The sequence below is a fragment of the Halichoeres trimaculatus genome, unplaced genomic scaffold (assembly GCF_033239565.1).
Source record: "Halichoeres trimaculatus isolate MK-OKI-2021-1 unplaced genomic scaffold, fHalTri1.1 fHalTri1_scaffold_18, whole genome shotgun sequence".
Classification (NCBI taxonomy): Eukaryota; Metazoa; Chordata; class Actinopteri; order Labriformes; family Labridae; genus Halichoeres; species Halichoeres trimaculatus.
In genome coordinates, this window is record NW_027437196.1 from 9,203,194 (window position 1) to 9,229,205 (window position 26,012).

At 41.4% G+C, this 26,012-nt stretch overlaps 1 protein-coding gene across 6 annotated transcripts in view; it reads left to right on the forward strand.

Annotated features, from left to right (window-relative positions):
• The window catches only part of asap1b (ArfGAP with SH3 domain, ankyrin repeat and PH domain 1b), a 76,010-nt gene that overhangs the window by 43,864 nt on the left and 6,134 nt on the right, over positions 1-26,012 (forward strand). For 3 of the 6 annotated variants that reach the window (XM_074693300.1, XM_074693298.1, XM_074693302.1), the window contains exons 7-23: positions 2,239-2,324; positions 4,945-5,020; positions 5,168-5,254; positions 5,903-5,911; positions 6,162-6,262; positions 7,645-7,714; positions 9,981-10,068; positions 10,176-10,224; positions 14,129-14,295; positions 18,439-18,572; positions 18,663-18,754; positions 18,828-19,014; positions 21,126-21,211; positions 21,857-21,972; positions 22,059-22,126; positions 22,676-22,783; positions 24,668-24,896. In XM_074693300.1, the coding sequence (XP_074549401.1) occupies positions 2,239-2,324; positions 4,945-5,020; positions 5,168-5,254; positions 5,903-5,911; positions 6,162-6,262; positions 7,645-7,714; positions 9,981-10,068; positions 10,176-10,224; positions 14,129-14,295; positions 18,439-18,572; positions 18,663-18,754; positions 18,828-19,014; positions 21,126-21,211; positions 21,857-21,972; positions 22,059-22,126; positions 22,676-22,783; positions 24,668-24,896 (1,753 nt within the window). The remainder of the gene's footprint in view (positions 1-2,238; positions 2,325-4,944; positions 5,021-5,167; positions 5,255-5,902; positions 5,912-6,161; positions 6,263-7,644; positions 7,715-9,980; positions 10,069-10,175; positions 10,225-14,128; positions 14,296-18,438; positions 18,573-18,662; positions 18,755-18,827; positions 19,015-21,125; positions 21,212-21,856; positions 21,973-22,058; positions 22,127-22,675; positions 22,784-24,667; positions 24,897-26,012) is intronic. The other 3 variants (XM_074693301.1, XM_074693299.1, XM_074693303.1) reach the window with 1 other exon arrangement.

Consider the following 26,012-nt stretch of genomic DNA (forward strand, 5'->3'; position numbering starts at 1 on the left):
AACCAAGCATTATTGCTAAGTTTTTTCACCCATTTACTGTCTTTTTAGACTTTTTTTTTTAACCTCCGCTAGGGAGGTTATGTTTTTGGGGAAAGTTTATCTTTTTGGGAACACTATAACTCAAAAAGTAACAAACAGATCTTGATGAAATTTTCAGGAAAAGTTCTAAATGGGATAAGGAAAAAGTGATTAAATTTTGGTGGTGATCTGGATCACCATCTGGATACAGAATTTTTTCAAAGAATTCTTTATTATTGTGAGATAGGGTCATTTTCACCATATGTGCGTATAACTCCACCATAAATGGTCAGATTGCTTTGCAAAACAATACAAGACAAGGTCACCATAATTTCTGACAGATGTAAAAGTACGATCCAGATCCTGACAATATTCTGGATACTAAGATCCAGAATATAAAATATGTACTGGGTCATCATAATTTTCAACACTGTCAGGAAACAGATGACCGTAAAAACCTGCAACTAACACCAAATTGTAGCAGACAGTCTGCTGAAAGGGAGTATAACATTAAAGTAGGACTAATGTGTCGCGTGACAATCACAATATGCTTGGCGGAGGTCTGCGCTCTCTGACCTAAAAACAATTTACAACCTTTAACATAATTAATCACTTTAAGTCAAAGAGATCCCAAAACCTTGGGCCTGGGCTTTCATAAACAAATATTTTCTGCATTGCTTTGCTGGATTGCAAATCTGTGAGTCCTGGACTTATTTGTGGACAACAGAATTTATTTATTTTTTTACATTTTTTTAGACAAATGCACAAATTTTTCATCAAAATAAATGACAAACTTATTTTGTTTTGCAGGATAAACATCCCTCCATAAGAGGAAAAATCTTAATTTACATTCCTACACCCCCCCCCCCCCCCCCCCCCCCCCTTTTAGTACCTTCCTTTAAATGCTGCAGTAGCTAAAACTGACCTGGTTTTTATGTTATGTAATTCATAAATTTATCGCATTAATCTTTTTTAACGTTTTAAATCCATGTGACGCTCTCCAATTAAAAAGCAAAGAGATGGAATAATCACCAACGTCAAGATCAGCTCTGAACCTGGATGTAAATACTGCTACAGCGTTGTTGTTTCTGCTGGTGTGTGTGTGTGTGTGTGTGTGTGTGTGTGTGTGTGTGTGTGGGACAGTTGCAGCAGTCAGTGGTACAATCTGTTCATCCCACTTAACCTCGTTTCTCTCCGTGTGTGCACTCTGGCGCTCTCACGCTCTCTCCCCCTGTTCCCCCTCCATGTTACTCAATCACCAGATTACAGGATGCTCTCAAGCTCTCGCCTTTTTTTTCATCCTCTGCTGTCAGTGAGGGGAGGAGTGTGGAAAGGCAGCGCTCAGCAGGCTGCATTATGTTGTGCTCTGCTCCGACGCGACAGCGAGCAAGCGGCGAGCAGTGCTGCTCATTCACACAAAGGAGTCCAAACACGCTCATGCTGCAGCGCGCTGCTAAAGGCTGCTCGGGGCTCAGACAAAATGTGGATAATCTCCATCCAGCGTTGGCTGTCGGGCACACAAAGGGGGCAGCACGTACATACATGCAGGTCCGCTCATGTGTGCACTAACACATGCATCCTCACACGTAATTCAAGAGGAGGAATGAAAGGAATCAGGGCTTCAGAAATCATTTTTAGCTGAAAATGGTGACTCTTTGGGATTAGCTGGGATTAAGATTATCTTTTTTTTATTTGTAAGATTGTCAGGGAACGCCGTCTGAAGGCTCCTCGTTTGTTTTGAATCCTCAGACTGAGGCTACAAAGCTCTTCCCCTGGAGAGCGTTCTGTCCTTTTTATGATGCTAATGTGAGAAAAAATCCCTCATCATGCCTTTGAAACTTTATTTAGATCAAAGCCGGTGACGGGATTCTCATGTACAAAAACTGTGTTTACCAGTCTGCTCCAAACTCCCCTCGGCATCCAGGCTGTCCTGCCTGGCTCGTACGTCAAGAACATGAGCACTCAGATGTGATTTCCAACGTTTCTGCTAACGTTGTAAAAACCTTTAATTTCAGTTTCCTGTAGTTGGAGAAGTGCTGTAATGGATTCCTGAAATCGTCCTCCTGATAGGGGTGTGTTTGGATTAAATATTGAAACAGCCTGCCTTACGAGACGTCCTCATCCTTGACTGTGAAACACCTCATTAAAGTCGAGAAATCCTTTAAACACACCCTGAATTTCCACTCCAGGCTGAACTCTGCTCCTCTCCTCTCTCTGCAGTACCTGATCAAAGTAAATGAGATCAAGACCAAGAAGGGAGTGGACCTCCTCCAGAACCTGATTAAGTATTACCACGCACAGTGCAAGTAAGTACCACCTTAATCCGCTTCAAGCCCCCCCTCTGTTGTGTCAGAGCTGTATATTTTAAAGCAGGAAGGTTGCATCTCCCTCCAATGTCAGTTTTCTCCCTCCTGTATGATTCACAGATCTTGAGGGTGCAACCGCTGCGTATATATAGCGTTCATAAATATGCACGGGTCATCATACAGATCTCTCCTGACAGCTGTGGGGTTTGCTGGGTAAATAAGTGGGCGCTCTCCGTGCCAGAACCGCGGCTCACGTCGGCCTGTGACAGAATGACAAATTCTCTCTCAGCGTTGCTCGGTCCTGTCATAACACGGGGACGAAACAATATATTTCCCCAGTTAATCCGTTCAACCTGGGCTGTGATGGATGGAAAAGCTGCGGCGGTGATGGATTAGCAGGCAGAAATCAATGGAGAGATAAAAAGAAGTGTGTTACAGCTCGCAGCCAGATCCGAGACAGCAATCTGAGTTCATTTCCAACCACTTCATTCGACGTGTTAAAGACTCTAATTGAAGATAATTTGGGTATTTGTCAGCCGTGGTGTTACTGTCATTTTTTTTCTGTCTGTGATGACATCATTTCACCCATCGAGGGAAACATGCAAAAACATCATTGATCAGGACAAGATGCTGCACGCTTTCCAAACAGCTTCAAAGGAACAGAAATCATGTCAGACTTTCCTCCGAGTCAAGATGTAAACAGAATTTAGCATCGCTATTACAGAGCAATAAAGTTGTCATTAGGCTGCGTCTGAAGTTCGATCATCTGAGACCGCTCGGGTTATTCATGTCGACATCAAAGGAGACACGGAAAGTCTGTCAAAGCTAAACAATTCTGACAATTCAATCAACAGGCAGACTTCATGTAGCGTTTGGCCAGGTCCAAAAGTGAGACAGGTTTTAATTTCTGCCACATTCTTTGCCACAATTTGTCTTTTAACTATCAAAATATTTTGTTCCTCTTGTGATAGCAAATGTGATGTTCCACATTTTTTGTTGTAATTTTCATCTTTAGTCAATGCTTACACCTCCAAACAGGGTCATAAAAATGTTGACTCTGTATTACTGAACAAATCATATTTGATACATGAGTAAAGAGAAAAAAAAGTAAAAATGGCTGCTCGCATAAAATCATCCACACACATTTTCAGGAAAATCATAGCTAAAAAAAGTTGTGGTGAGAATAACATCAGAATTGTCCCTCATTTTTTTAAAATACATATTTTCTGATCCAAAATAATACTTATTAAAGAGGAAAAATACTGAAAAAATTACCAAAACCACCCAATGTGTCAAATTTGTTACAATAAATACACCAAAACCAAAATGATAAGCAATATTTTTTTCAGTTTTTTAAAGGGTTAAGAAACATCTCATTTCCAAAATTTTAAAGTCACAACTTATTGTCTTTTACGGATGCTATTTCAATTTAGGCAACACAAGCACCGACACTTTAAAATGCATTCTTTCATTTGACTGCTTTGAAGTTTGTTTTTTATAAGTTTAAAGACGGGGGTTGTATGCTTTTGTATGTTTAAAACCTAAAAATATGTTGCAAAGCTAGATGGTCATACTAAACGTTCAAACCTTTTTAAACTGTTAAATATTTATATTACTTTAAAATCCCAGTATCTGTTAAGTGATCAAAAAAGTCTGTTTTTAAAGTAGCATGAGATCTTTGTGAGAACTTAACGAGATCTCAATGAGACTCGCTTAAATGACATCATCCTCCTGGTTTAAGGCACATTTGAGGGTTGGGTCTCAAACACTAAGATCCCAAAGCTCTGCCCTTGACCGGCCTTAAAAGAGCTGGCCAATCAGAGAGAAGGGGGTTCATAGAATGGGGGAGTCTTAAAGAGACAGTAGCTTAGAAAAGTGTTACAGACAGAGGCTGAAATAAGGGTTTTGAAAACACCGATGCGAGAAAAACGCAATACCTCCTCTTTAATGTGGCACATTACTCAAGTCAAACTGAAGAATTTTGAGAAGCTATGCAGCTCCTATTGTTTGTTGAATGATGTTGAATACTGGAACTTTCCAGAATGAGGAAATATGTTGGTGAAGTCTCTCTGATTGCAGCAAACTGCCGAAGCAAATATGCCAAAAAAAAAGTTGACTGAGGTGAACGTTTTCCAGAGCTGCTGCGCAAACACTCCAGCTTTTCATTCTGACATCCTGCGAGGCCATTAGTACTTGACACAGAGAGCTGCCTGGCGTGGGAGGAGAGCTGCAGAATCTTCGATGCTCAGATTGCGAGAAAACAAACCGAGACGCGGCCGAGGTAGTAATGAACAGAGGAGAGGAGGAAAAGCGAGCGATGGCGGAAGGTGGGGAGGTCATTAGTGGTGAGTTGTGGCAGCAGAGCTTCATCAAAATGTGAGCCACACAGACAGATCAGTAATGGATTTTTACGTGTGCTAAGCACCTCTGCAGATCTGCCCTGGACACTACCACTGTCGGTTTTTGAGCCAGGAACCAAAAGTGCCAGCAGAGCCAAGCTATACATTAAACATAGGGTGTGACACCTGACGTTTGCAGAGCTGTAATTCCCATCAATAAAACCACTTGTGTCATATTTTATCCCCATCAGTGAGATTCTTATGTGTTTTTTGTTCTGTAGTTTCTTCCAGGATGGCTTGAAGACAGCGGATAAGCTGAAGCAGTACATCGAGAAGCTGGCAGCTGACCTCTACAATGTAAATACTCAGTATTTCACACCTGCTCTCGTGCTTTTATTGTGGAGTCAGAGTGTAATCGCAGGAAACAGGGTGGATAACATGTTAAAGAGACGTGTCTATTTAAGGCTTTTGTAGTATTTTGATTGGAGTATTTTTTTTCCTCAGATCAAACAAACTCAGGATGAAGAGAAGAAGCAGCTGACCGCCCTGCGGGATCTCATCAAGTCCTCCCTCCAGCTGGACCAGAAGGAGGTAGGCAGCTCACAGCCACACACACACACACACACACACAAAAAAGACCAAATTTATACCAAAAACAGGTGAAACTCTGCAGCCATGAACAGATGCTTCCCTCATATCAACAAATTGTTCCAGAAATGGCAGAAACTTGTCAACAAAACCGACAATTTGACACATTTCTCAGATCACACACCTCCTCTCACTCTGGTCACTGGCAGGTTTGGTCTCCTGCAGCACGGAGCGAGCGCCCAGTGCTGTACCATGCTGGTAGCCAGTGTGTGGTCGGCTTTGCTGGTGACCAGTGTTGTGCCTCACTGGCTGCTCAGTGGAGAGCCACTCACACACTCACTCACTCACTCACACACGTTTATGGATGTTTCCGTTTGCTTCACATGTTCACGCTCTCAGTTCGTTTACTTTCTGCATGAACACAATCTGTAGACTCTTTCACTTTTAATTCTCACTTTCCGTAGCTCTTTCTTGCTAATAGCGCCCACTGTGAGCACTTTAATTAGATGGTAAACACATGACATGGTGACCGGGTCAGCTCACGAGCAGGCGATTCACTCTTTCACACTCACTGCCTTGCACCTGAGCCGGATCTTTCACACCTCTCCCTTCTATCTCCCTCCCTCTGCCTTCTGCTTGTCTGGAATCAAGTCTAGAAGAGTAAGTGAAGGTGCATGTGGAGCATGCTCATCTGTCGGTAGTCGAGTGGTTTGGCTTCTTAGAGGCGTTTCAGAGCATGTCGTGTGGATTTTAGTTTGATCGTAGCACTCTCACTTTGTTAATTCAGAACGTACCCAGAGGTTTTTGTGTGTTTCTGTTTGTGTTGCATGTGTTTCAGCAGCACCTCTGAATGTATCGTGTGTTCAAAGTGAGGTTTTTGTGTGTGAACGTTTTGTGTGGTTTTGCACAGGACTCGCAGAGTAAGCAGGGTGGATACAGCATGCACCAGCTGCAGGGGAACAAGGAGTTTGGCAGCGAGAAGAAAGGCTACTTAATGAAGAAGAGTGACGGGTAAGATAATGAAAGAGCAGATATTATAGTCGTTCATGAAACCAAAGCTTACTCTAAAGTCAACTCTGCCAAGACTCAAAAGTCACGTCATAAAACTTAAAATCAAGATTTCTTCTTCTTATGACTCCACGAGTCAGTCAGGATTTCATCACATCCAGAAAAAACTAAGATTGTTAAACTTATGTGACACTGAGGAAGTCGAGAACGATTATCTCTAGTATGACATGTTAAAAACTACATTAGAGCAACAAGAAGGAAAGACATGGATTTTTAAATTATGATCGTGACATTCTGAGAAAAAAAGTCTAAATTCTGGCTTCTCAAAATAATTGCCCAAGATATTTTTTTTGCCTTAATCAACTCCTTATGGCTCAGTGTTTTTGTGTTTTCTGAAAAACTTGAAAAAATGACCTCAGCGATTATTAAAAGAAGTCAATGATATAAGAAAAAAGTAAAAATTCTAAAAAAAAAATTCAAAGAGGAAAGACAAAAAGCTGAAAAAGGTCTCAAGGTTTAAAGATAAAGAATTCAACATTTGCATATTAAATTGATACAACTTAAGCAAAGAAAAGTCCCAATCAAATAGATGAAAAATAAATAACAATAATAATAATTATAATAATAATAATAATAATAATAATAATAATAATAATAAATAAAAATAATAATAAATAAAAATAATTATAATAAAAAAATAATAAATAAGTAGATTTTTTTAAATTCAAAATATAAATCTGGATTAGGAGACAAAAAAAGTCTGAAAGAAAAAGCTTAAAATAATTAAAGTATAAACTGTAATTTCACAAGAATAAACTGTTCGTATTTTATGAATAAGTCACAGTTTAGGGGAGGAAAAAAAACTAAGTTATTAACTTTGGGAGGAAAAAATATGTCAATTAATGTTATAAGAATAGAAGTGAAAAGACATTCAGAAATGAAGCTTTTCCATTAAAATATGTTTATAAATTTGCAAAGAAACAGAAAAATTCAAGCTTTTTCGGAAACCTGTATGAAAGTTTTACTCAGAAGATGCTTTACGTTTCCTCTTTCTACTCCAGGCAGACGTCATCTCTACTGATTATATCTGGAAATCAAGCTAATGACTAACGAAAGCCCAAGAATGATAATGTTTTGAACCTTTCTGTGAATTTTCTCTTTGCCCAGGTGTAAAGAATAAATTTGTTGGAAAAGGAAAATGTAAATTCAAACTTACTGTGTTGTAAAGCTAACGATAAAATGAATTGAGAAGATGAACAGTTAGCTTCTTTTAAAGATAAAGATATGCACAAAGACTGCGGCAGAGGGTGTTCCATGTGGTGTCAAGTTTTAAATCACAATCGGGATGAAAAAGATGTAAACTCATCTCTTCATGTCTCACACAGGTTGAGGAAGGTGTGGCAGAGGAGGCAGTGCTCAGTGAAGGGGGGCATGCTCACCATCGCTCATGCTACGGTGAGTTCAAGGCAAACACACACACACACACACACACACGTGCTCATATGGACACCCTGACCCCTCTAAGTAACCTTGTGGATCAAAGACGGAAGCATCATGCTGGGAGGTTGCGTTGGGCTTTCTCAATCTGCAGGCAGGCAGAGTGCAATTGACATAGATGGGTTGTCATGGCAACCTCCCCCCACTCTAGCCCCTCCCCCTGCAGCCGGCTGCAGCCCTGGTGACTCATCTCAGAGCGAGTGTGAGGGTACTGTATATGCTGGCACGTCTGTAGCAGCGTCTCAGCTCGTGTGCAGCTGTATAGGCTGCTGTGTGTGTGTGTGTGTGTGTGTGTGTGTGTGTGTGTGTGTCTGTGTGTGTATGTGTGTGTGATGTTTTCTTTCCTGTGTGAAACTAACAAATATGAAACAATACTTTGTAATTCATCCTCCTTCTGAGTCTGTAAAAACAGTCTATAACAGCTATATCTGCTTGTTATAATTTTTACAATTAATCAATGATATTTTCCTGTGATTATGTATATTTGTGAACTTCAACCCCTGAATAACTTAAAGAGGGGTATGATGCTTTTTTTTCAGGCATTTTACTGTCCCTCTAGTGCGCCCATAATATCCTTACAGGATTTACAGTGAACTAAAATCTTTATTTTTCTCATACTGTTGTTTTAGAAAATCCTTATTTCAGCCTCTGTCTGAAACATTTTGTTTAAGCTGCTGCCTCTTTAAGGCTCCAAGCTACACAAACCCCCTTTTCTCTGATTCGTCAGCCCTTTGGAGGCCTGTTGGAGGCAGAGCAATGGCCAGACTTTGTTTTTTTTTGTTTTTTTGAGGCCCATCCCTCCAATGAATCATAGACCAGGGAGGAGATCCTTGTGCGATGATGTCATCCATTAAGCGAGTCTTGTAAAGTTCTTGTGCTATTTTTAAAAAGGAGAATTTTAAGCAGTTGATGGATACATTCAGGGATTTCTACAACATAATGAATATGTGACGGTTTGAAAATCAGCACGTTTAGTTTTAACATCCAGCATTGATACTTGATATTGTTGAAATATGGGAAAGCAGAATGCCCCCTCTTTAAACTTTGTCTCCTTTAAGAGAATCAGTAGAAGTACTGTATTGACCTGAATATAAGACTAGTTTTTTTGGTTGAAAATAATGTGAAAAGCTGGGGGGGTTGTCTTATAATGGGGGTCGTCCTGTATTTGGGTAAATACAGTAGTTATCTTGATAAGATTTGAAAGATTTCTGTTTTCCTGGGAGTTAAAGAAACTGAAAACTTGAACCCATCTTGTCAGTTAAGAAGCAGCTCTCTGAGAGTGTATAATCATCCCTCTCTGTCTGGAGGCGGTTTACCACCGCACCAACTTCTTCCCTTCAGCCCCCGCGGCAGCTGAACTCTAGGTGACTCTTGTTGACATGGCGTGCTGCCAGCAGGCCAGCCGGCCTCCAAAGCTCATCACAGGCTGTTAGCATTTCATTAGCACGTGCCGCGGCCTCTCCTCGGCCCGGGCGCTGGCAGGAGACAATGCTCAGTGTTCATGTGCCAACTGGGCCCATTTTTACAGTGCAGAACACAGCCAGGCTTCTTAACGGGGACAAAGGAGTCTTGAGGTCACCCTGTGTTGGAGTTTGTTGCTTTTTTCTTTAAAGTGAAATTCCTGTTGGATGAAGCAGTCAAATCTTACCAAAACAGTTTAAAGACATTACTTTTAGTTGAGTTATTGGGTTAAACAACAAGACTCTGCAGCCACGCTCGCAGCTGTTTATGGAAATACTTCATTAGAAAGTCTCTACACAACGCCAAAACTCCAAATTATATATTATAAACCTAATTGTTGTGCTCATATGATTAAAATAGCGCCGTGAGAGTCCACATTCTCGCTCACAGCTGTTTCGAGCCGTAAATAGGCACAGCGGTTTGAGATAAATGCTAATGTCAGCATGCTAACTTTTTCACAATAGCAATGAAGTGTGCCAAACTTTCTGGAAAATCTGAGTGGCAGTTGTTTCCAGACACTGAGTGTGTGTCACCAGGATGAGAAAACCAACAGAGGATTTTAAGTACGTGGCTTACAGAAAAACCTATCATTGTGGTGTTATTTCTGGGTTTGGGGCTCATTTGGACCCATTTTGATAACCCTACATTTCCACTGATAATAAAAGTAAACAAGATACTTTTGCATGTATTTTGGGAACTGGATGTGATTGTGCATTTCTTCTCTCATATATGTCATTCATCTTTTATATTTGTTTTTTTACAGTCCAACAGGCAGCCGGTCAAACTCAACCTGCTCACCTGCCAGGTCAAACCGAGCGCAGAGGACAGGAAGTGCTTTGATCTCATCTCTCGTAAGTTTTGAAGAGCCAAAACAAACACAACACTACCTGATTTTTGAGTTTTGGAATTATTTTAACCAGATTTGGAAACTTAAAGAGACTGTTTTTGAATTTTGCAGATAACCGGACATATCATTTCCAAGCCGAAGATGAACAAGAGTTTGTAATGTGAGTATTTCTGAGAATCACCTAAAATAGATATATTCTCAAAAAATTCACAATATAACTGTTAAAATATTCTGTTATGAATTTTTGTTTGGTTTTGTTTGAATAGTCATTAAAAAGAGGGATATCAGCTAAAATACAGCTAGAAGTCATATATGCTAGCTGCTTGTGTATAGCTAACTCTAGGTTCTTTAGCCACTGTGTGTCATCGACACTTTACAGACAGGAAGTGCTGAACTCTGAAACAGAGTGAAGGTGTTATGTAGGTGACAGTGAGGATGGCAGTGGGATTTGTGGTCTGCAGTTATTCAGGTCTGTGTGACCTCACACTGTTGTTTCCCATGCATGTTTGTCAGTAGGCAGATGCACAGGCACAGGTTGACTCAACATTCATGAAACTATTGCAAATCGATGTTAAATCGGACCCAAACAACAAATTTATTTAGCATTTCAGGATAAATACAGATGAATACATAGCTTAGCCTTTGGTTAAACATAAGAGCTAGCTTGATTAGCATACTTGTCATCCCAGTGCTCTTAGAGACTTGCAGTGTGTCTTAAAATTTTTGATGAGTCAGACGGTTTTAATATTAACATAACTTTGTGTCACGACTTGATGCTAGTGGCCAGTGCTAGCATGACTCTCTGAACTGTGAGAGTCTGAGTTGTGGGTTATTTTGCCTCAGGTTTGAACAGCTAGTACATGCGTGTGTTACAAAGAAGATTTTTTTGGTCAAATGATGGTAAACCATCACTCAAGGTTTGGTAAAACAGCTAACACAGGAAGCTGACAATATTCCCCTGTATAAACTTATGAGCTCAAGCTAAAATATCTGAAAGTGAGGAGGTAAACAGTGTTAATCTTACTGGACCTTCTGCTTCTTGCCACACTTTGAAGCTAACAGCTAAATACTGAACAAGACAGTGCTAGCATAATGCTCAGGACTTTTAGAGTCTGTTTTGCAGGTTACATTGCGCTCAGGTTTGTTCCAAAGAGGATAATAGTTTAGGTTTAGTGAAGTCTCTCCCCATTTAGTGAAACAGCCACTTAGCACTGTCTCCTACTATGTTAAGTTATCTAAACTTCAGAGTTTAATGTTACAGCTAAAATATTTGAGAGTGAGGAGTAGGGAGCTCCATATTGTGCTCATTGTTGTCACTCTGGGCTAGCAACTTAAGGCTAAATTAGCTACTGCCAGCACAAGTCTGGCTAAACAGCAGAGTTTGAGCTGCTTTGTGGGTCAGTTTGAACAACCAGTGGGAATTTATGATGTAAGAAGATAAAATGTTTGCTCTGCTTCAACAAGTTTTATTTTTCTTTTCATTTTTTTATTAACTTTTTGGCAATACTGTAGGTGTGAGAAGCTAATTAGGCTAGCATATAAGACCTGATCAGTCTGATTGTATTTTTTTCAGTCTATTTATTAAAGATAGTCATATTTTTGCAGGTTTTCAATCTGTAAAAAGAGTTTTAAAAGTAAGATGCTAAAAGAAGCTAAATATACGATGGAGGTGGATGAATTATTCATAATAAGATGTTTAGAGTGGCACTGCAGCAAATGCTAGCAGGAAAAAATGACTTGTTTGAAGATCAAAGAAAAACATTTTCACTTTTTTTATATATTACAGAGTAATGCTTATCTAAACATCAAACAAGTATTTACATTTCTTTTAATTTTCTCATCAAAGTCTCAGAAAAAGAGTTCTTTTTGTTTTTCACCATAAAAACACTCTCGAGACACTTTGAGGCTCTTTACTTTTTTGCTTGCATGTTTTTCCTCTGATGCCTCGCTGCAGTTCAGTGCAAAACTCCGTATGTACATGTTGTCCTTTGGGATCCAGCTCTCTGCTCCTCCCCACCGCTTCTGTCACGCACTTTAAACTGCAGCAGGAGAGTCTTCCTGGGCTTTCTCCATGAAATATTTAGTATTCCATAGGGCTCCTCCTTTGTGCAATCACGCTCCCCTTCAATTAGGCTGGGAGGGTATTATAATACATAATTCAAAGTAAACACAACACGGCTTTGGCTCAGCAGCTGTGCACCTACCTATTTGTGGATTCAAGTATCTGATGTTATTTCACACAGAGATTTAAACAGACGGTGAAACACATCGGTTTATGGGCCCACTCCCTGTCTGGCCTCAGCCTCTGCAGAGTGACAATGACAGAGGAAGTGCTGACGTCAGGACCATAAAGCTCAGTCTCTGTGTGTCAAGTTTTGTGTCTGAGGGCCGGTGCAGTGGGTGGAGAGCAGGAGCAGATTTTGCTGTGTGTGAGCTGCAGGAGGCCACGTTTGAACATCTCACACACAGTGTTTTCTGTGTGTGAGAATGTTACAAACCCCAGTGTGTGTGTTCATGTGTGTGGGTTTTACTTTGTAATAGTTAAAAAATTTGCAAAGACAATAAAGTCAAAATGGATCATTTTGGTTCAGGTCATTAAAACTACAGCTATCATGGGAAGCTAAATTCTGACAAGAAATACAAAGATCTGTTTAGTTCCAGGAACTACTCTTCAAGGATCCTGAATGGTTCCTGTGCCAGATGATTATGCAAGTTAAGCTGGTGACGTTTAGAGAAGCATAAAAATAATTTCACTACGCTTCAATACCAGCAGACAACAGCAAGAAAGAGACAAAGGCCATCTGGCATTTTAGCAGTGTAAGGAATGACATTATAGTTAGCATAGAGGAAATACAGCTTGTGTTGATTTTGATCATGCTGTGTGGCATTAAAGATGAATTTGTTAAATTAGCTGTTGTGGGAAAGCAGTTTCAAAGTATCCAAATGTTTGACCTATATCAGGAACCCAGAGATAGAGGTGTTGTGGTTACAGAGTGACCCTGTTTAACTGGCAGCTTTCAGCCTAATGCAACAAAACTAGGATGCTCTGTTGTGAACTTAGAATTTTATTAAACTTGTGATCCACTGACATGTTCAGCTGAAGGTCTCCAGTTTACAGGGTCACTCTTCAAACTGTTACACCAGGAGCTAACGAAGACACATTCACACTATCAGGTTCAAAGGAGACCATTGTTCAGGAGTTGTTTTATCGAGTGAATCACAGTTGAATGTTACAGTGAATGCCAGGGGTTAAAAAAGTACTGCCGGTACTTTACCAATCAGGAACTTTTAGCAGTGCAGGCCCGCCCCTTAAAGTTCCTAGACTTTAGAAAGTACTACCCCTGAGTAGGGGTGTTTTAAGGAGGAGATTAACTAACCTTGAAGCAGATTTAGACCCTGGTACCTACTTCTGGGATGCACAGATCCATAAAAAGTTCCCAGTTCCTAAGGAGACTTCCTGCCGTCGTAAAACATCTTAAACAATCAAGTCAGCGTGATGCTACTGTCTACAGCAGGCAAAATAAAAACAGAGTTCAGCATTTTAGATCTTGCCCACCAAAGTTTCTGGACCTTTGGAAATTACTCCCCCCTTATCAGGAGCTTTTCAGGGGCTATCCTGGAACTATATTTAGACCCTGGTTGCAGGGTGCAATGTAAGTTCTTCAAAAGGTTCCTGGACCACTAGGATGTACTATCTGTTACTAACTACCCCAAAACTAAGTTTGGACCCCGGTACCTGCTGTTGAAAGTTAAACAGTTCCTTTAACGGTTCCTAGCTTCTGGTGAATGTTCCTGCTGTGAAAAAGCACCTTAATGGGCCAAGTGATCCCAGTAAAACTTAAGTGGTTTAATTTTCTTACTTAAATTCTTTAAATCTGACTTTGGTCCTGAGATTTCTTGAGTCTATGTTTTTTAGTTTTTTTTTTTATTTCATATTTTTAGAAAAAAGTACACATACATATAACACATGTGAGATACTTTAATGTGAGTATTTACAGTTTATTTGGTGTGTGGTAAGTGTTTTATTCTGGATAACATTATTAATGATGTGTTTCCTTTCACAGCTGGATCTCGGTGCTGACCAACAGTAAGGAGGAGGCGTTGAACATGGCGTTTCGAGGTGAGCAGAGCAGCGGAGGTGAAGACGGCTTAGAGGACCTGACTAAAGCCATCATAGAAGACGTGCTGCGCATGCCGGGCAACGAAGTGTGCTGTGACTGCGGAGCTGCAGGTGTGTACTGCTGCTTCTCTGTCTCTCTATACACAGCATAAATATAGATCCTCAGCCTGCTTTGTGCTTAGTCAACCCTCACCTTGATACAGGAGATGACACACACCTTCACCTCAGCATTTTCCGACTCCACTCTGAGCAAATGTTTTATTTAAAGCCACACACCAATCTTTATTTCCCTGCAATGTCACGGCTGCCTTGAACTCCGTGTCCTCCAGTTAGACGGTGACTGAACAAGCTGCACTGCAAATCCTCCAGCAGCCTTAACTAACAAGCACATGTGTGTGTGTATGTGTGTGTGTGTGTGTGCACGAGAGTTATTAGCATTCAGGACACAACTCCATCCTGATCCTCCCCCGCATTGGGAAGCAAAGACTCAGCAGTCAGGAGTGGTGTAGACACTCAGGCCCTCTGACACTTTACACAAATAAACATGCAACACACACACACTCTCACACACAAATTTCCTCTGTCAACAACAACACACTCGCAGCAGCACCACGAGCAGCCGAGCGACCGGCTGATGGGAGGACTTTATGCTGAAGGGGGGAAAAAAAAACATCCCTGCGCTTTGAGAAACAACATCATTACATCATGTTGTTACATAAGTCACACACGCTCTGCCGACCCCTGCAATCTGCAGAGCGGGGGGTATTTTGTCATGTCTGTTCTTTAGTTCCTGCGTCCGCTCATGTACACGGTCTAAGCAGTTAGACTTGTTCCAGATGTGGACTTGAGCTCAGTTTCCTCTTTGATTCCTCTTTTCTTTATCAGATCGTCACAGGTTTTCAGGATTGCTCCGACTCGACCTTCTTTTCCTGAAAACATGAAATTCACATCATGTTGGAAAGGTCTCTGTAATGACTCTGAAAGGTCGCCGCTTTGTTTCCTCGGCTCAGAGCGGAACGAGGACGGCTCTATTTCATTTGATATTCTCCCAGGATGCCTCTCTTTATAAGACACAGCTTTGCAGCTTTACGCAGATATAGAGGTCAGCGTGTGTCAACTCATCATGCTTAACGTGAACCATGTGACCTGTCACCAGCTCACATCCATGTAGGGAGGTGAACATGTGTGTACATGCCTGTGTTCCTGTGTATGACTCACTTCTTTTTTTCAAAGGAGAGGGGGCCTCTTCATCTTCCTCCTCTTCCTCTTCCTCTGTCTGTTCACTTGTCAGATCCTAACAGAGCAGCATCTCTGCCTCGCAGCATCCCTAAACTCTCAACAAACACAGTCAGCTGCATGTTTAAAGCTCCTCTTCAAATTTAAGATGTGCACACTAGACACATTGATGATTAAAAGCTAGCTAGGAACTTTTCATAACTCAGTGGGCGCAGCCAAAGTTTACCATTTTTTGGCAACATGCAAACCTTATAACTCTCATGTACAATGCTGGATCTGGACCAAAACGTGCACATGTTCAGTGTCACAGCCTGAGTGCATCTATAGGCTTTTTGACATGCTTCAACTGGTGCACAGTGAGCGCCTGTTTTGTGTGGATTTCATGAAGCTAATCACTGTCATATTCTTTTCCAAGCCCAAAGATAAAACCTTTTTGGGTCGTTCGAACGTAAGGAGACCGGGTGTGGTTGTAACACTTTTTTGCTTCAGCACCTCCAACTCCATGAATTTTTGAGTCAGAGTTCTCAATCTTTAATGTTAAGTTCCCACATTTGTTTGTTACAAATGGCACCAATTCAAACCTCTGCATGAATATCACAGACCTCACCAAGTCATGTGAAATACATGGTGGTCCTTTGTTACAACCTACCCCACTTCCAGGGCAGGTTGTAACACATGCTGGGTTGAGTTGTAACCATAGACTGTATATAGAGTGGACGGCGTGACTCCGCCATTTATCATTGTACAGTTTTGAAGCCAAGATACCTCCGTCTCAGGCGCAGCCATTGTAGCAATTGCAGCCAGAGTCTGTGCAGTAAAGACGATGGATTCTGGGAGAATCTGAGTGGAGCTGGGTGACAAAAACAAAAATTATTTTTTTTCTTTTGAGAGTCTAATCACTTCTTGACTCTACTTCCTGACTTATTTTACAATCCCCGGAAAAAATACACAAGAACGGCAGAGTGGTGATATGTACTGCTGTGTGTAAATTTCATTGAAAAAATATGAGCTAGAATTCCTTCATCTTTTGTTCAGGATCAGCTACTTATCACAGGTAACTGGCTAAACCTTCTCATTCATCCCCGCAGCGTCTAGTGCTGTAACACAGTCGGACACTGAGCGTCTTCTGACTTCAGCGGGGAAGTGTAGAGTGGGTTGTTCCACTGTGGACACTAGAGGTCATTGGATAATTGCTGGGCTTTGTCCCGCCCATCGGACGCTCAGCGTCTCTGGGGGTCTATGAGGCAGTGGGCTGGCCTGGATGCTGGGCTTCTGCATGATGATTGGATGATCTGTCTGAGGCCGAATCTCTTTTTGATTGACAGTGAAATGAGCCAGTCAGGGATCTTGAAGTATAACCCTCCACCTGAGCATCCTCTGTAGAGAGGAGCTTCTCCTGTTTAAAGTGGCTCAAGTCTTACACCCCCAACACAATGAGCCAGGCCGTTAATGCAGTCTAGCTCTGCTGGTCATTGTGAGAACACTGGTAAAAATCCCTGGAAAAAACACCTGGTTGGTACAACAGGGTCACAGATCATTTTCTTGAAAAGGAACAGAGGGTAGAATTTATGTTTAAATAAATAAACATATTTATGATGTAGGCCAGAAAAAAAAGGAGCTTCCCCTCCTTGACTGACCAGCAGCTGTCACTGCTCCTTTCTTATCCCCAATTGGTGCTAGTGTTAGAGCTCTCCCCATGTTACAACCATACCCAGTCTCCCCTACATGGACCTGCTCACTGCTATTTACCACCTCATTCCTCAAGGGAGCAGAATTCAACAATTTGCTGAGATTCGAACATGTTTTGCATTTTGATTCTTACTCTTAAAAAAAGCAGAGCCTAGCTTTCGGGTGTACTAACAGCTTAGCACTGACCCTTTGCTGCCTGATCCCCATTTCTAATCTTCCGAACAAATAAAGAAAAAAAATGACCTAAATTTGGAAGAACTTGGACGATAAGCCGTACAAATTTAAGATTTGTTTATTTATTTATTTTTTAGAGGGAGATTTGTTTTCAACAAAAGGCTACCACACAAAAATACATATAATCCTCCTTAACCCTAAAACCTCTATGAACAGATTGTGCAGCGGTGACCACCCAGTAACTCATTTTAGCAAATCTCATTGGTTGTTGTTTTATTTCTCCCTCTGGTTCTTCTCTTACATATTTTTTCACTTTTTAGTTCATATTTCACCTTTCCCAAGATGTTTGTAGTTATAGTATAATCCTAAAGAAGGGCAAAGAAGTCAAACTGTTGTAGTCACAATCCTCAGGAATTTTAACTGTAGCCAAAAATTGAAGAAGTAAATACAGAAAAGCAGAATCATCATACATGAATCTTTGAGTTGCACATGTAAAATGTGTTATTTACTTTGGCAGGGATGTAATAACAAAACCCCCTCATTGAGGCTAAGGATCTTTAGTGTTTGCATCAGTTAAGATTCATGTTAAGTCTCCAAACTCTGTCCAGTGTGTGAATTTCTCTTTGAGCTCAGAAAAAAAACACAAAAGAAGTAGATAAACTTTTTATTTGCAGCCTAAATCAGTTTTATGAACTTTTTCTTTATTGCCCTACAAAATCGAACAAATAAAAGCAGCCACAGTTCTGCTTTTAAGTGTTTGTAGTTGCGTATACAAAGAAAACTTTCTCACAACAACAGTGTTTCAGTGTTGGACCCACAAAAGAGTAATGTCCTCCGTCAAGCTTTGTCATTTTTCTTCTCTGTAAGTTCCACAATCATTCAGGAATAAATCAGCTGTAGCGACGCTGAGAAACCAATTTCCCTGCAGACAGCCGCCTTAAGATCCAGAGCACAATGCAGCCACACAAACATATTTTCAATAAGAGGCAGGACTGATGCTCCTCCAGCTGAAAAATTGTTTCCCTTTTTTTCTGGACCTCAATTTTCTCGTGTTTTCTGCTTCAAGATGTCAGGCGACTGTAGTGGAAATACAGATGTTGTGTAACAACTATTTTAAATATCAGTTTTGTCTTTTGTATTTTGTTTTATTTTCAGACCCCAAGTGGCTTTCTACCAACCTGGGGATCCTCACCTGCATTGAGTGCTCCGGCATCCACCGAGAGATGGGAGTCCACATCTCCCGCATCCAGTCCATGGAGCTTGACAAGCTGGGAACATCAGAACTCTTGGTGAGTTAAAGGAATGAAAACAACAAAAGAAATGAAGTTAAACTCTTACCCTGAGCTAACGCTGTTGTCTCCTCTCCTCTCCTCCCTCAGCTGGCCAAGAATGTAGGGAACAGTAGTTTCAATGAGATCATGGAGGGAAACCTCCCGTCCCCTTCACCAAAGCCCACTCCATCCAGTGACATGTGAGTTAAAGCTTCCTGTCGTCTACATTTCTTTGATATCTGAACGGCTGACTGAGTTTTTCTTCCTCCAAAGGACGGTGAGGAAGGAGTTCATCAACGCTAAATACGTGGACCACAAGTTTGCGAGGAAGACGTGCACATCTGCGGCGGCGAAGATGATAGAGCTGTTTGAGGCGGTTCAGTCCAGGGATCTGCTCTCCCTCATTCAGGTCTACGCTGAGGGGGTGGAGCTGATGGAGCCGCTCCCTGAGGTGGGACCGGTGAGTCCTTTAAGTTTATGGATACAGGGGCAGAGGTTAAATGATCAGGTGAACGTAACTCAAACTAACTCTCATACCTAAAGCTGAGATTTAACTACCCCTGAACTAAATTAAAACCCTGGTTCCTGTTGTCAAAACCGTCATAGTTCCTTATAAAGATACTAGTTCCTGGGGAAAGTTCCTGGTATAGAGATGCACATTTCTGTTCAAATTTTCATTGTTCCTGGGGAAGGTTCCTGCTGGTTCCTTAAAAGGTTCCTGGTTCTCGGGAAAAGTTCGTGATGTCAAAAAGGGTATTGTTTTTTAGTTCCTTGGAAAATTTCCTGCTGTTGAAACACACAAAGTTACCCAAAATGTTACTAACTCCAGGGTAAAGTTCCTGCTGCCAACAAAATGGTATTGAAAAGGCACAGTTCCTCAAAAACTATAAAACCCCTCCTGCTGCTAAAAATGCACATAGGTCCTTGAGAGGTTTCTAGTTCCAAGAGAAAGTTCCTGTAGTTGAAACACACACAATTCTCAAAAAGGATCCTCAAAGTTCCTAGTTTTTGGTAGAAGTTCCTGCTGGTTAAAAAACAGACAGTAGTTTCTCATAAAGTTCTTGGTTTCTGAGGTTAGTCCCGGATAACAAATAGGTCACAGTTCCTCATAAAGTATTTAGTTCCTCCTGAAAGATCCTGCTGCTGAAAACGTACATACTTCCTCAAGAGGTCACTAGTTTTTTTGGAAAGTTCCTGCAGTTGAAAAACACATAGTTCCTCAGAAGGTTCCTAGTTTAAAGGGTTAGCTACTGACGTCGAAATGCTCACAATTCCTCGAAATGTATTTAGTTCCTCCAGAAAGTTCCTACTGTTGAAAATGCACCTATTTTCCTCGACAGCTTTCTAGTTCCTGGGGTGAGTTCCTGCTGTTGAAAAGCGACTATTAGTAAGATTTTCTTGACAACACTAAAACAGATTTGACAGATAAAGGTTCAAAGAAAAACGTCTGGTTACATGAATCTGAAATATTCATCTTTTTTAGTGAACTGGCCCTTTACATTTGTTTTGTAATCATTAATCTAAGATGCACATGGTGGGGATTTGACACAATAGGTTGGTTTGTTGCTTTGAGTAGTTCCTACATGTCAGCCTCCGCCCTTTGCAGAATCATACATGACTTCCTTTTATTACTCACCATGATCTCACTTTGGACCATGAAGCCCAGAAACATCCTCTGGGAGCTCCACACGTCATTACACCGTACTGGTTTGTCTTCATGAGACGTTTTACTCCCATCAGGACAATCAGCGCTGACACTCCTCTGCCAGTTTGTGACTTATTTGGCGTCTAAAAATGGGTGGAACATTTTGAGTCATCTGGATAACCTCACCAGCAGGTGGTGATATCCAGCAGCAGCCCTCATCTCATCACAGGGCATCACATCGTTAGAGCTGGGATGACGACATCCATGGCAGCTTAAATCACGTCTCTGCTTTGTATTCTGCGGCTGAGTCTGATATTTTCTTTGTTTCCCTCGCTGCTTTGATCAAAGTTAAAGACCAGGCAGTGGATGGTGAAGATATTGCACTGTAAACAACACGGCTGATCAGACTTAATCTGACATAAATGGGTCAAGGTTTTATAACACAGACGTAGTAGTTCCCTAATGAAAAATTAAGTGTACAATGAAGCGAGCGGGATAAAAGAGGATATCTGTTGATGGTGGAGGGAGCTGCTGCTGCTGCTGCTGCCGTCTGTCTCACGGTTATCTGATCTGCTGCTGTCAGGAGATCTGAACGACTGAAGACGGCACAGTGACATCCCACTCTTACACAAAAACCAGGAACGAACATGAATGTGTGTCTAAATACACCCTTTCCTATACCCTACATCCTTATATTTCACCATTAATCCTTTACGTCTAGATCCCAGATGGAAATAACAGCAAGAATGTCCTCAAATGTAGCAAACCTTGGCTGTGTTTCCTCCTGAAATATTATTTTTAGGAGCCATTTTGTTTACTGCAGCTTGTTTAAATGCTCAAAGAGACACAGAGGGAGAGAATACAGAATGGATGCTGCCCAAGATTGTCTCACTCTTGTCTTTGCTGTGTTTGATGGCCCCCTGCAGGAAGCTGGAGAGACCGCACTGCACTACTCTGTACGGACTGCTGACCAGACCTCCCTGCACCTGGTGGACTTCCTTGTGCAGAACAGGTGCATTTTTTTTAAAGAGTACTTTTTATTAGAAAGCTGGAAAAGTATTTGGAAAGGCTTTTGGCAAACATCTTTAAGAATTTCTTGCAAAAGGAGGAGCAGTTTAGAGAAGAGTTAGACGGTAAACATCAGCTTTGTGGAAACAAACACCATCAAACGTCTGCGTCTTCTTCTTCTCCTCTTTCTTGTTTCTGTGCTTTACTCCGTAGTGGTGCGGCAGTGCAGGAGCAGTGGAAAGCTTAGCTCTGCACAGCTCAGCTCAGATTCCCACAAGGCAAACAGAAATGGGTCAAGCACTTGTTCTCTGCTTTAATTTATTCCTCTCTTTTCAATTGTTTACCCACCACTGCTCCTCGTGCACATGGCCTCTGCAGAACAAGTGGAACCCTTTCATTAATTAATAGCTTAAGTGGCGTCATAATCAGTTCTTATTATTAGAGATGTCTCTCTGAACGCTCGAGGAGATCTGTGTTTTTATTTTTACCGACCTAATCTGCTCGTCTACGCCAGATTTAGCCGCTCGCCTTTGATGTTTCAGTGTTTAACTCCTAAAATCAACCTGAAGCTGCAGTATTCTGGAAACACCCTTCAGGCATGTGACCTGTGTCCTCACTCTGTGTGTGTTTATGTGTGTGTGTCCCTCAGCGGTAACCTGGATAAGCAGACGGAGTGGGGGAACACTGCTCTGCATTACTGCTGCATGTACGAGAAGCCCGAGTGCCTCAAGTTGCTCCTGAGGGGCAAACCAGCCACTGATATCCGTGAGTCACATCCCCTTCTCGCTCGAGTCACCCGTACGCACGTATCAGCCTCTAACTGTTGATTATCCCCTCCGCTCCCCCTTCAGCCAATCAGAACGGAGAGACGGCGCTGGATGTTGCCAGGCGACTGAGGAACACTCAGTGTGAGGAGGCAGTAAGTAAAGTGCTGCCAAGCTGCTCATTTTAGACACCGTGATGGATTCTAACGAGCTAAAAAAGACTACAAATGGTCACACAGGAAGCTGAGAATGAAACAAAGGCATGTTGTGCTCAGATTGTGGTTCATTTGAGAGGTTTGGAGCAGGTTAGTGAGAACACTAGATGGCAGTCAAAGGTCTGTCTGCGGCCTCAGGCTGCAGCGTCAACAGAGTGGAAATAATTGTTCATATATGTTCATTATTAACGCTAATATGAGCATGCAAACAAAAAAAGCTTCTTTAAACTGAGCTAAAATCTCAGATCAACAAACACAATAGAGAATAAAACAACCTGAAAAGCTTTGTGTGCAGGGTAATCAGCCCTAAACATACATATAACCAGCCCTGTTTTTGATTCTGTGAAAATTTGCAGTCTTTGATTATGATTTTGGCATATTTTAATGTAATTTCTGCATATTGTGGCTTATATACTGATTCCAAAAGGGATCCTAGATGTGATCATGTGTGTAATTTGTGATTTGTGTTTGTGTGTGTGTGTGTGTCAGCTTGTGCAGGCTGCAGAAGGCAAGTTCAACCCTCACATCCATGTGGAGTACGAGTGGAGCCTCAGACTGGAGGAGATGGACGAGAGCGATGATGACCTCGATGATAAGGTTCGAACTAGTTTTCGACTGATATCGTTTTTTTATCAAACGATACTGACAATTCGAGCGGATATCACATTGTTGTTGTTTGTTTTTATTTAACACACACACACGGTTATCTCAGCCAATATAGAGTTAATTCATGAAATAGAACAATATATTAGGCTATGCAACTAGGATATGACTGATATTTATGTTAGATGCAACAGTTAACTGCAGAACCACAAATATCATAATAGAATTTATATTAAGCAGCAGATAGTAACTGCTAAATGTAAACTTTACTTTAAAGCCCCGTTTTCACCAAGCGATCCGATCTCGGAAGGTGGAGCTACAACACTGCAGACCGTTGATTGGTCGAAAGAATCGTCACTTACCCTAACAGTGGCTGTATTTCTCCTGGCGGCACACAGACTTCTCCGAAACAAAGCTTGATTTTGCTTTGTATTAAAGAGCTACATGCCAATCACAGAGAGGATGAAGAGGATGAAATGCTGCATGTCTTCCATCATTGCTCTTTGTTACTGTGATGCGTTTTTCTTCTTCCTCCTCGTTGGATTTATTAGTGGGGTACACTGTGTCACGCTGCTATGGCATCACACTATTATGTTGCTGATGCAGCTGTCGGCATTCATCTTACATGCCCCCTACCACGGTTGGCTGTGGAAACGCAAGCAGGACTGAGCTTAACCGAGCCAAACCATACCAAACCGTACTGATCTAAACCAGACTGCTTAATGTTGCTCAACAGCAGTCACTTAAACAAGGCTGCCTGCAGTGTCTGTAGACATTGTTCACTAGTTAACTCATTCTTACAAGATCCAGATATCTCTGTCAAGATTGAGCGGGAAACAGAAAAAGGTGGAGAGGACCCAGGGGCACATTAATTAAAAAACAAAGATTCATTAAACCTATCTCAATAGTACAGGCCAAATATCAGGAAACACTTACGCTAGGGTATTAAAAGCCACATGGGGAAGAATCACGGGAACAAAGCATGGCAAGATATGACATGAAGATAAGACAAACTGACAAGGAACCTAAGAAACAAGGAGACTAAGGCCTACTTCACTGTGGCTGGAGTTTTTGGAAAACATCATTTTGCCCTAAATAGACCAAAAATAAATCAACACAAGTGTATAACAAGACAGAGGACAAGAGAACACACAAAACAAGGATCACTCAGAAACAACTGGTAGAAGACAACTACTGACACCAAGAAACACAAGATAAATACACCAAACAGATAAACACAAAGAAAACACACAACAAAGAGGCTAAATCAGACTCATAGGGATCAAGAACTACAAAATAAAACAAAGAACAAGAAGGAAAATACAAGACAAGAATCATAAAGATAAATACAGGATACTTGAGGTACAAAGAAACACCAGTGATAGCGACACAGTCCCACAGTCCCCAGTATTACGTGACCTTGGCATCATCCTCACTCCCACTCTCTTCTTCCAACCACGCATCAGAAGCATAACCAAAACATCCTTCTTCCACCTACGTGACATTGCACGACTCAGACTCAGCCACGGTTGTTGCTGGAGTTCACATAATCACACGGTTCCTCCAGCAACTGCATTGGCTCTCCATTCAGAACTAAATCCACTTCAAGATCCTCCCTACCACCTACAAAGCTTAATCACTTCAGCCCCTCATATTTGACTGACCCACGAAAACATAAATCAGGGATTTCAACATTTGGAGCCCACGCTCACTCATTTAGATTTTTCTCTTTTTGTTTTTAGCACAAGGACGGTAAAGACGTCCTGTTCTGTTTGCACATTTATTCCCTGGTTATATCCTCTAAAATAATGTCAGCTCTACACAATCATCAAATCATTTAACTAATTTTGTCTGCTCTGTCTACGTCCCCCCTACCAGCCAAGTCCCATTAAGAAGGACCGCTCCCCAAGGCCTCAGAGCTTCTGCCACTCCTCCAGCCTGTCCCCCCACGACAAGCTCTCCCTGCCCGGCTTCATCAGCCAGAAGGACAAACAACAGCGTCTGTCCTACAGCGCCTTCACCAACCAGATGTACAGCGCCTCCACTGACCTCACTTCCTCCCCCGTGGCCGACGGACCGCCGCTGCCTCCAAGGAACCAGGGCAAAGGTCAGACATGAGTACCCCAAGTGCTGCATCCATTCTATTTGTAGTTTTTTAACAGTGAATTCAGGAGATCATTTTTCTGCTAATACATTTTTTAAAAGTTAAATCTTTAGTGAAAACAGTCTGATTCCTGTGGGGTAAAAACAGTGTTTTAAACTGTAATGTCTGTCAATGTTTGATGATATCCAGGGAAGGATTAGCTGCAGAGAAATGCTACGTTATCACTTTTCTGCAAATTTCCTCCTGTGTGCTGCCAATCAGTCCACACACACACACACACACACATTCACACACCCTGCAGCGGAATGCAATTTGTCCACACACAGATCAGAGGGTGGGTTGCAGGTGTCATTAAGATCGCTTACACTGTAAACCTTCAGGAAAACACGGCTGCAGGAGGCAGCAGGGAGGCTCTGGTTTGCCAGCGTGTGAAAGGGAAGCTGGATACACACTCTTCATCATTAACCTTGACATAATATACACAAATAAGATACTGTGGGCGTGCTGCTGCCTCTGCAGTATTTGGAATTTACAATAACATTTCCTCCTCTGTGGAGGGGGAGTCACAGCTTCAGGTCATGGTTAGAAACATTTAAGGCTAACAGTGGAAACATCCATCTCAACAAGTCATTTAAATCCATTATTCTGCATTTAAATCTTATTTTTCTTAAAACAAGAGGTGTGAAAGTTCACCTGTTTCCAGTGCAAATCAGAATAAACCCCATTAAGCTTTCCTCTGTAGCTTTTTAATCACATTATGGTTCCTATAAACATACAATGGGGGCTTGTTAGCCACAAAATAACAGTTGCGCAGAGATTATAGCACCAGAAATTAGCAGCTAGCTAGTTAAAACTAACATTGGATGTTATAGCTAACTTGGTCTGTAATAAAAGCTTTCATATATGGACTCAACATGAATTTTAATGTTTTGACATTTTTGACTAGGTGCAAAAAAGTTAGCATCCTCGCTATCAAATTATCATTGTGAAACACAGCTCTGAAATAACATTAGCCTCTCACATAAAGATACTAGTTTTGAACAGGTGTTGTTGAACCATCTAAAATTCATGTAAAAACATCACTATTTATTGCTTAAGTAATGCCATGTTGATATTATT